This window comes from Montipora capricornis, chromosome 13 (genome assembly GCF_036669925.1).
Source record: "Montipora capricornis isolate CH-2021 chromosome 13, ASM3666992v2, whole genome shotgun sequence".
In the NCBI taxonomy this organism is placed as follows: domain Eukaryota; kingdom Metazoa; phylum Cnidaria; class Anthozoa; order Scleractinia; family Acroporidae; genus Montipora; species Montipora capricornis.
This window is the reverse complement of record NC_090895.1, coordinates 41,963,635-41,973,634: the sequence shown is the minus strand read 5'-3', so window position 1 is coordinate 41,973,634 and position 10,000 is coordinate 41,963,635. Positions and strand designations below refer to the sequence as shown.

At 38.4% G+C, this 10,000-nt stretch overlaps 1 protein-coding gene and 1 long non-coding RNA gene across 3 annotated transcripts in view; one reads left to right on the top strand and one right to left on the bottom strand.

The window, feature by feature from the left end:
* LOC138030292 (uncharacterized) overlaps window positions 1-10,000 on the bottom strand; it is a 30,687-nt gene that overhangs the window by 12,723 nt on the left and 7,964 nt on the right. The window lies entirely within an intron of this gene.
* The window catches only part of LOC138030288 (uncharacterized), an 11,860-nt gene that overhangs the window by 597 nt on the left and 1,263 nt on the right, over window positions 1-10,000 (top strand). The window contains exons 1-3 of one of the 2 annotated variants that reach the window (XM_068878189.1): window positions 3,827-3,961; window positions 7,565-7,908; window positions 9,477-9,617. In XM_068878189.1, the coding sequence (XP_068734290.1) occupies window positions 3,927-3,961; window positions 7,565-7,908; window positions 9,477-9,617 (520 nt within the window). In that variant the 5' untranslated portion in view covers window positions 3,827-3,926. Of the gene's footprint in view, window positions 1-3,826; window positions 3,962-7,564; window positions 7,909-9,476; window positions 9,618-10,000 lie in introns of those variants that run through there. The other variant, XM_068878188.1, reaches the window with a different exon arrangement.

The window sequence follows — 10,000 nt, the reverse complement described above, 5'->3', positions numbered from 1 at the left end:
CAGATGTTCGATGGTGTAATAGCTGTTGAGTTTTATTCCTCAATTATCGAGTTCCAGAAGTATAAAACTTAAAAATGGATTGCTTCAAAATCAGAAAAGAACCAATTCACCGTTGCTGTTGAGAAAAGTGTATACCAGGCAAAAAAAGTTGCCTCTCGGCAGCCTGACAGTTAAGAAATAATTTGCCTGTGTTTAAATTAACAAATACACCAATACATCACTAACGTTTCATGTTTAACCGGAGAATTAGAGAAGCAGATGTTCGAAGGTGTAATAGCTGTTGAGTTTTATTCCTCAGTTATCGAGTTCCATAAGTATAAAACTTATTAATGGTTTGCTTTTAAATCATAACATGGTTGGTGATCATAAAAGAACCAATTCAACGTTGCTGTTAAGAAACGTGTATGCCGGGCAAAACAACTTGCATCTCGGTAGCCTGAAAGTTAAGATATAATTTGCCTGTGTTTAAATTAATTTGAAATAAAGAGAATAAAGAAATAATTTTCCATTTTTATATTGCATGAGGCTGGCCGTTGTAAACCGTGTTTTTGGAAATATTTCAGATTGATTTATTGTGCGTCTGGACTATTTTGACACGTCACTCAAAATTAATTTCAAGTTATTTGAGATATTTGTCGTCATAAAAACTTTATGTCGAAGTCGGCCCAACAAATGTGTCGAAATTAACACCTCTCTCTCCCTTTGTCTCTCGCTCTGCCTTTTTAGTGTGAGTCTTGTTACAACTCCCACTGAGATTTGGTAAATTTTTTTTACCTAAACAGCGGGGACCCACATTCCTGACCCAAGTTAAGCTCCTCGTGCACTAACCTAAAACACAGTATTAAGACGACTATAATGTAAAATGACTAATTTCTTAAAAATGCTCTCTTAATTTACATGAAAGAAGTAAAAATGAACTAAGTAATGTAATAAAAACGCTTTTTTGGAAAAGATAAGTCTTAAGTTTTTTCTTAAAACTGTTCAAATTTTCACAGTCTCTAAGTTTCCTGTGGCATGTCATGAGGATACCTAAACTTTGAGCCAGGATTCGAGCTAGGATCCGAACCAGGATTCCAGCCAGGATTCGAGCTAAGATGAGCTTTCTCCGCTATTTATTCTCGAATCTCTCGGTTAGGTTAGGTCTCGAATCGGTTAGGTTAGGTCTATTTAGGTTGGTTCTAGTCTAGTTAGGTCTAGTTAGGGTTAGGGTAGGTCTCGGTTAGGTTATGTTAGGTCTCGGTTAGGTCTCGGTTAGGTCTCGAATCCTGGCTCGGATCCTAGCTCGGATCCTGGCTCGAATCCTGGCTTTATTCTTAGTTTATCTCGCATGTCATTCCACACCTTAGGAGATGCTACCGAAAAAGACCGCAAGTCATAGTTTCGCAAGTTATAGCTAACATCGAGCAGCCGATGACTATTTGCAGATCTTATATTGCGCCGAGGAACGTACCTCGTAACTAGGTTTGAAAAATATGAAAGGGCTAGGCCATTTAAACATTTAAAAGTCATTTAAAAAATCTTAAATTCTATGCGCTGTTCAATCAGAAGCCAATGCAGCTCATACAGTATGGATTGTACATGTTCATCTTTAGGTGTAAACGTAACGATTCCGGCAGCTACGTTTTGAACATCCTCAAGTCTCTTCAAGGTTTGCTTAGGTAGTCCATACAGTAATGCAGTTACAAAAGTCCAGTATGGAGATAACGAAAGCACGTATGAGTATTTCGGCGGTTCGGCGACTGATGAATTTCCTTATGCGGCTAATATTTCGAAGGTGATAGAAACCTGCCTTACACATGGCTGTGACATGGTGTTCCACAGACGTAAAGAACCTCAATATTTCTAACTGGTGATGACTTGCAAATCACCTCATCACAGACTGAAATTGAGGTCAGGGGCGGGAACTAAGTTCTATCATGACTTGTGTATAACCAGGCATCTTACAACCAATTATTTACCTAAATATGTCACCATTTGTGGAGTACAGGTGAAAGTGAATCTTCATGCCAAAAGTACAGGGGTGATGATATGTAATTCAGCCTTCGCCCCATATACATTTCCAGGATAAATCTATAAAATGTATTAGTAAATTTTCAAACTATAATATACATTTTCTCACGAAAATGACTTCTGTAGAGTCAGTATTCCCATGTTTACAAACGTTTGTGAGGCTGACAAATTAAAATTTGAATACATACTTTATTATGAACTATTACCTTCAAGGCATTGTAAGTTCTTTTTCCTTTAATTTCTATAATACTTACATGTACAAACTTGTTTCATCAGGGCTTCGTCGCCTTAAAGTTCTTTCTTATTTACTTAAAACAAACCTTTTACAAAAAAAAAACCTGCAAAGATGATTCAACTTCATCCTAGCATTTCTTAAATAGAACATAGGAATCGGCCAGGGGATAGGCCGAATATGGCCTCTTGTTAGTCTTGTTTTTCGCAAACGACGTTCCATTCTTCTCCGTTTTACTTTCTGTTCTGGGTAAACCAGGGTGACTTCGGACACAGGGTTACAATCTTACTTTTGGCAGGAGCGTGGTCATCAAGTAGGGAACCTAACTTAATGTTGTATCCTTCGACCAAGTCGTTTCGCGATGCGATGTCATTATCGATTAAATTCGAGTTCTTCATGTCCTTGCGACAAGTCAATGCGGTTAAGGCTCCTGTAGATTACGTCTTTCTTCTCGAGGAGAGGTTTGGGTAAGAATACTTTCCAACGTATTGCATAATGATCAGATAGAGCGGGATCCATTACCGAAATGTGGCCAAGAATGTTATCTTCTGATCTGGTGATGATCAAGTTTCTTTGTGTGTCGGTTGCTCTACGTGCTGAGCAGAGTCAAAGGTTTGTAGCAATTCCATGAATTTACCAGCACATGAGTTTTTATGATCATCTATGTGAAAGTTGAAATCACAAGCTACCATAATTTGTCCCTTTTCAGTAGCCAAATGCTTAAGGATTGATCCATGGAAAGTCTTCAAAAAGCAGTTCGCTGGTGGAGCCGTTTTTCTTTAAAGGCAGTGGTCGATAGACTACTACAAGTCTGAAGGTTTTAGAGCTGGACTTAATCACAGTATCAATGTATTCAAAACTTCTGAAACGCTTTGAAGGATTGACCTTTGTAAGAAAAGACTTCTTACACAGCACTGCAACGCCGAAACCACATTTTTCCCTCGAAACACACCGAAAGACATCCATGATATCGATTGTTTTCCTTGATCACAAAGTCATTCAGGATGGTAGCCTTGTTTTTAATAGATCTCGTGTTTAGCAAACAAAATTCAATGGCCTTGCATGGTGTAATTCTCACAGGGATTTGTGCCAGGCGTGTTTGCACTTTGCGCGTCCCATTGAGAAAAGGTCCTCACAGCAGACAGACTTGCGCGATAAACATTTTTGTTAATATGATTACTGTTGATTACATTGTGTGTTATGTGATGGTGCCAATGCAAAAATACGCACAGGAATATGACATGAGTTAACGGGTGGTGTAGAACTTGTCGTTCGTTGACTGTTGGATATTTGAGTAAAATCAAATATTGTAGATCCATTTTCCCAGCCAGGATTCACTCCAATATCTCCAGATAGTAACAAAATCCTTCGTGCAGCTGTTGCATAAGAGTAATAGACAATACGACACTTCGACAGTTTACTCTTTCTTGTGGCGAATCGCTTTTCAGCGTTTCAAGTTTGGTAAATTTGTTGACACTGGTTCATGTACTCATTATTACAAATTTATTAGAAGATGACGTTTTGATGACATTGGTTCATGCATTTATTTACTTAATGAACTCCAACTATTTACGAGAAGGAAAAAATATGCACAAGCCAGTTGTTTTTAATACAACACTTTAACTTTTGCGGCTTCTAAGAAATGAGTGCAAATTAGAGAATTGAAGCACTGGGTTAAACTCATATGAAGTTTCTGGTTCTGGATTACGCTTTCAACAGGTATATTTCTCTTCTAGGCTTGTTTCAAAATAATTTAAAATTTCAGTGAGTATGTTTTTTGTTTAAACGAGGCCTTCAATTGTCAAGATATGGATACCTACATTTCCTACGAGCTTTCTACTTAGAACAAGTTATATTTAAAAACAACACGCACATCAACAGATACCCTCCGAGAGCAAACGTTTTTGGGAATTTTTAAGTGACAAGGGTGCAGCTGTAAGACGATCTAAATTAAAAGGAAATAAGTTTATAAAAGTTGAAATACATCGAGTGAAGGTAAAACATGCATCGGTAACCACACCGAACATAGCTTTAAGAAGACTGCTCGTGCTCTGATCTACTTAGATAAGGGTTTTTCAATGGCGTGCTCGCAATCACACGACATATACCTCATTGCACCGCTTCCATTTTTGCAAAGAATCAGTAATAGTTGGCATTACAGCTGATCTAGTGGAGTAAAGTTTTTACTCCAGCAATTTCGAGACTCAAGTCAGAGTGATCCCAAGAGTGAGTGAAGCCAAGTCGGAGTGATCAAGACTTGTGAAAACTATCGTTTTGCTATACGTCAGTTAAGTCATTCCAATACAACTGTCCGAGAAAACAGAAACTTATTTTTATATACGAATTTTTTCTCTTCTCAAAGTCATCGGCGTAATCTGATCAATCCTCCTAGATATGAGCGCTGAATATTGAAGGACCATTGCATAGTAAGCAACATGTGAAATCGATGATTTAAGCCAGCTATAAACCAGATAATGTTTGTACAATTTTGGATTCAGAATCTGAAATTGTCCAAACAATGTAGGGGTCATTCATGCACTAAACCACGGCCCCCTTTCAAGGTATGTCACAAACATTCAACAGAGATTCCTAAACGAAATCCGCAATTCATTTTTTGGTCTCCAAATTTGCATGAAACAAAAGCAAAGTGAGTTCTGTGGGCGTTTGTAAGACTCTTTTTCTCGTCAGTAATTTATTTTTTTCCAACAGCATTGAAGTGCCTTCACTTGTATGTGATTTCCGTTCAGGTTTACTTCAATATCTCCAGATAGTAGCCAAATCCTTCATGCAGCTGTTGCATAAGAGTACTAGGCAATACGACACTTCGACAGTTTACGCTTTCTTGTGGCGAATCGCTTTTCAGCGTTTCAAGTTTGGTAAATTTGTTGACACTGGTTCATGTACTCATTATTACATATTTATTAGAAGATGACGTTTTGATGACATTGGTTCACGCATTTATTTACTTAACGAACTCCAACTATTTACGAGAAGGAAAAAACATGTCCAAGCCAGTTGTTTTTAATACAACACTTTAACTTTTGCGGCTTCTAAGAAATGAGTGCGAATTAGAATTGACCCAGAATTGAAGCACTGGGTTCACTGGTTCTGGATTACGCTTTCAACAGGTATATTTCTCTTCTAGGCTTGCTTCAAAATAATTTAAAATTTCAGTGAGTATATTTTTTTGTTTTAACGAGGCCACCAATTGTCAAGATATGGATACCTACATTTCCTACGAGCTCTCTACTCAGAACAAGTTATATTTAAAAACAACACGCACATCAACAGATACCCTCCGAGAGCAAACGTTTTTGGGAATTTTTATGTGACAAGGGTGCAGCTTTAAGACGATCTAAATTAAAAGGAAATAACTTTGTAAAAGTTGAAATACATCGAGTGAAGGTAAAACATGCATCGGTAACCACACCGAACATAGCTTTAAGAAGAGTGCTCGTGCTCTGATCTACTAAGATAAAGGTTTTTCAATGGCGTGCTTGCAATCACACGACACATACCTCATTGCACCTGTCCCATTTCTGATCCAGTGGAGTAAAGTTTTTACTCCAGCAATTCCGAGACTCAAGTCAGAGTGATCCCAAGAGTGAGTGAAGCCAATTCGGAGTGATCAAGACTTGTGAAAACTATCGTTTTGCTTTACGTCAGTTAAGTCATTCCAAAAGTGACAACTGTCCGAGAAAACAGAAACTTATTTTTATATACGAATTTTCCCTCTTCTCAAAGTCATCGGCGCAATCTCATTAATCCTCCTAGATATCAGCGCTGAATATCAAAGGACCATTGCATAGTAAGCAACATATGAAATCGATGATTTAAGCCAGCTATAAACCAGATAACGTTTGTTTGTACATACACATACATATATTTTTTTGTGATTGCTGTAATTTCTTCGTTTTTGTAAGTGCTGTAACTCCAATATGGAAATGTTAAAAAACAAAAATAAAATACAAAAAAAAAAAAAAAATTTTGGCTTAAGAATTTGAAATTGTCCAAACAATGTAAGAACCATTCATGCACTAAACAACGGCCCCTTTTCAGGTAATTCACAAAGATTCAACAGAGATTCCTAAACGAAATTCACAATTCATTTTTTGGCCTCGAAATTTGCATGAAACAAAAGCAAAGTGAGTTCTGTGAGCGTTTGTCGGGCTCTTTTTTTGTCAGTAAATTAATTTTTTTCCAACAGCATTGAAGTGCCTTCTCTTGCATGTGATTTCCACTCAGGTTTACTGTGTAAGAGCGGTCTGCACATCGGAATTGCATTCCATGCCTTTTCTTTTTTCTTTACCAAAGCTCCCGTTATCATATCCCTTGTTTTAAATCTCTTGAAACGTTACCCAAGTTCCACAAGGAGCAATTGTTCCTCCTCGCTGAAATTTGTTTTCCTGCTTTTACTTTCGGACATGTTTCCCACACAAGTTCATTAATTTACATGCAATTTATAATGCATGCTGATGATAACACAAAAAAAATTCGACTCGGCTCGTCTACGTATACGTTTTAATAATGCAAATTAAACAAAGTTTAGACATGGTTTACAAAAAACTCGTCAAAGCCGTGATTCAATCTTAAACCAGGTCTAACCTAGGCTTCGTTTAAATAATCGGCCCTTTTAGATTGTCGGCCCGGGCTTCGAACCCTTGGCTCCAGCGCGGTAGTTCGAGGCTTGAAGCTTATTCAGTCAGTGTGACCAAACACGTCTCTCCCTCAAATTGAAGGATTATTCTTAATTGTCAATTTCTTCCAAGTAAAGAAAGTTCATTTTGAACACTGAAAGCTTGATAGGGATCATGGGAAAAAATTTTAAATCAAGCCTCAGACTTATTAAGACCTATTCAGCAATGATTATATATATACTGTATATACTAATTAGTTTTGGGAAATAATCGGCATATTTTCTAGTCAGTTGATGTTTATTGGTTAAGTGGATAAAACAGTTCCTTCAAAGTGGACGCGCCGGGTTCAAATCCTGTCCAGGGGCTGCTTTTACTGAATTTCCCTTCTTTTTCATACCACAAGTCCTGGGACAGAGTGATCAAAATGGAGGATAATACTTCATTTAAGGCAAACTGACAATGAAGGATATTCCTTCATTTAAGGAAGAGATCGTGTTGGTGTGACGCAAAATTAAGACTTTATTATCTGTCAGTGAACTGTGATCGGTTTTCGTTGGTTCATTGCAGTTTTCTTCATTTAAAACTAATGTACTGAACAACAAATGATCGCTTTAACTTGGGCCCACAGCCTTAAAAAGCGGTAACTATGTCAGTAAAGACTAAATTTCACACTACTCACTTGCAGGACAATAGTTCGCAAAGCCTACATCAACAAGATGAACCCGCGATTTTGGTTCTCAGCTGTTTTTCTGATGACAAGGATTGGTCTTATTAGTGCAGCTAACCAAGTTTGTAACAACGAAAACTCTGTTGCTGGCACGTTTCTTAAAGGCCACACTTTTAAAACATTGTGGGTTAAATGTCCATTGGAATGTGCCATCATATGTGACCAGGATATCAGATGCCAAAGCTTAAATTTCATCTTTGGCGGCAACATTTGCGAGCTGAACAACAGAACGAAAGAAGCCAGGCCTGAAGACTTTTTACCCGATTCAACGCGATTCTACATGAAGCGAGCATTCAACAGAGGTATGGAGCATTAATCATTTATCTAAGGAATTTTAAGAAGCGATTCTGTTTGAAAGTAACTGGGTAAAGGGTCTATCTCCGTTTGACGTGTGGCATCTGTGGTTGGGAATGAGTTTGACTCGGATAAATTCACTCCGTTTTTGGACGCTGGGGGGAGGGAAGGTCGCGCTTTGGCTGCGCATGCGTAAAATTCTTTTGTCTCGCCAGGAGCTCATGAATCTGGGGCTCCTGTGCTCTTGGTTTGGTCTCGTAGAAGGCAGTACAAGTAGGATTCGAAGTCGCTATCTCCTCATTTAAAGGCAAGCGCCATGCTCACTAAAACACGGACGACTACGCGACAGCGCAACGGGGAAATGTCCATAAAGAATTGTGTGCGTGACCGGAAACGAGTTTTTGTGTTTTCGTTGCCGTATGACTCGATAACACCAGGTGATCTGGTGACGTAATTTGGAGGACTGGGATGAAAAATTTTAACACCGTATCCCACAACCGCGCGCGGCCTTAGGTGTTGTTTCCAAACTCCGTGCAGTATTGCTATCGCCAAAACTCAACAGATCATTACGTGTCTACCACATCTCCTGCTACTGAATGAACATTCAAGTAGACCAGACAAGATCTAACCTCGCCTCTGCCATGTTAAATTCGAAATAAGGCCGCGCGCGGTTGTGGGATACGGCGTTAAAATTTTTCTCCCCAGTCCTCCGAATTACGTCACCAGATCACCAGGCATATCTTACCGCGTCGAATTATATAATTTTATAATTCGGCCGTTATTGTTCAGAAAAAGTATTTAGTATTTTTAAATACCATCATAGAAACTTGTAAGGCATCTGTTTCCTGGTTTTGATTGGAGCCAACGCCGTAACAACAGTTTTAAACGGTGAACAGCTATTCTATGGTTAGGTCACGGATTGTGGACATTGGACTTCGGACTTCGGACTACGGAGTTGAACTGGATATTGACCAAGATATCGTAGCATAAAACACTATTCAAATACTGTGAATTTTAAAGGCAATCGGTTAAAATTCATTCGAACAAAGTGTAGGCTACCCGTAGCCTCTTCTTTATATATAAAAACGTCTAATTTGGGGACAGAGGCTAAACGGTTCTCAAGAGGAAAAGGTTCTTAAATGTTCTTTAAGGTTGGGTTGTGTATCAAAGAAAATGCATTGTTAACGTTAAAAAAAAGTTAAATGTTCTCTTACACTACAGTTTTCCATCTATTTTACCTTTATTTATGCTAACCACAAAGACAAAAACACAGCAAATGAGCAAAATGAAGCAAACGTTCTTCACTCTCTCTCCGTCTGGTTACTTTCTCAGTAAGTTCTTAACAATTTAGGTCAACGCCTCAGCCTGAACGATCTTATAAACGGGTTCTGATAAAAAAAAGAGAGTGTATTGTAAAGTGGTTTCGTGGACTTTTGCTGAGTCGAAAGCCTCTAAATCTTAGTTAAAACTGAGGATTATCAAAAGATCATCAATATTGGGTCCGTATGGCATTTGCTACCACTCATCATTCATATTACGCTGATAGTTATAGAAGTTTTGTACATTTCGCCTGCAGTGCCACTGGGCTCAATTCAAGAGCTTCCTGCTGAATCGTGTGCTGAAATCAAAGCGAGTGAAGGATACAAAGTGGCTGACAGCAAGCACTGGATATACTCAGATGAAAATGGTGGTCAGGCGATCCAGGCTACTTGTCAAGGTCAATGCTAGTTATGAGTACTTTTTTTGAAACATCATGTGGCAAATCTATCTTTGAAGATCTCCTACTAAGGTTTGACGCCATGCACTCGTAAGTAACTCAACAAATGAAATAACACAGTAATGTGCGGCAAACCGGGAGCTTTTCCGCAGGCGTCTTTGAAAATTCTTCAAGTTCCTTCCTTCGAGCAGCAAGCATCCTGTTTTCAGTCTAGAGAATCGAACCATTTAAGGGGTAATGTCATGCTAATTTCGCTGTTTTTAGGTCAAAATCTCAATTAGTACATTAGTTCACACGTACATCACTCCTGACAACCCACTAACAAGATATAAATTATATTTATGGCACAAAGAGCTATCCGTATTAATTTTTGGCGACTTTCT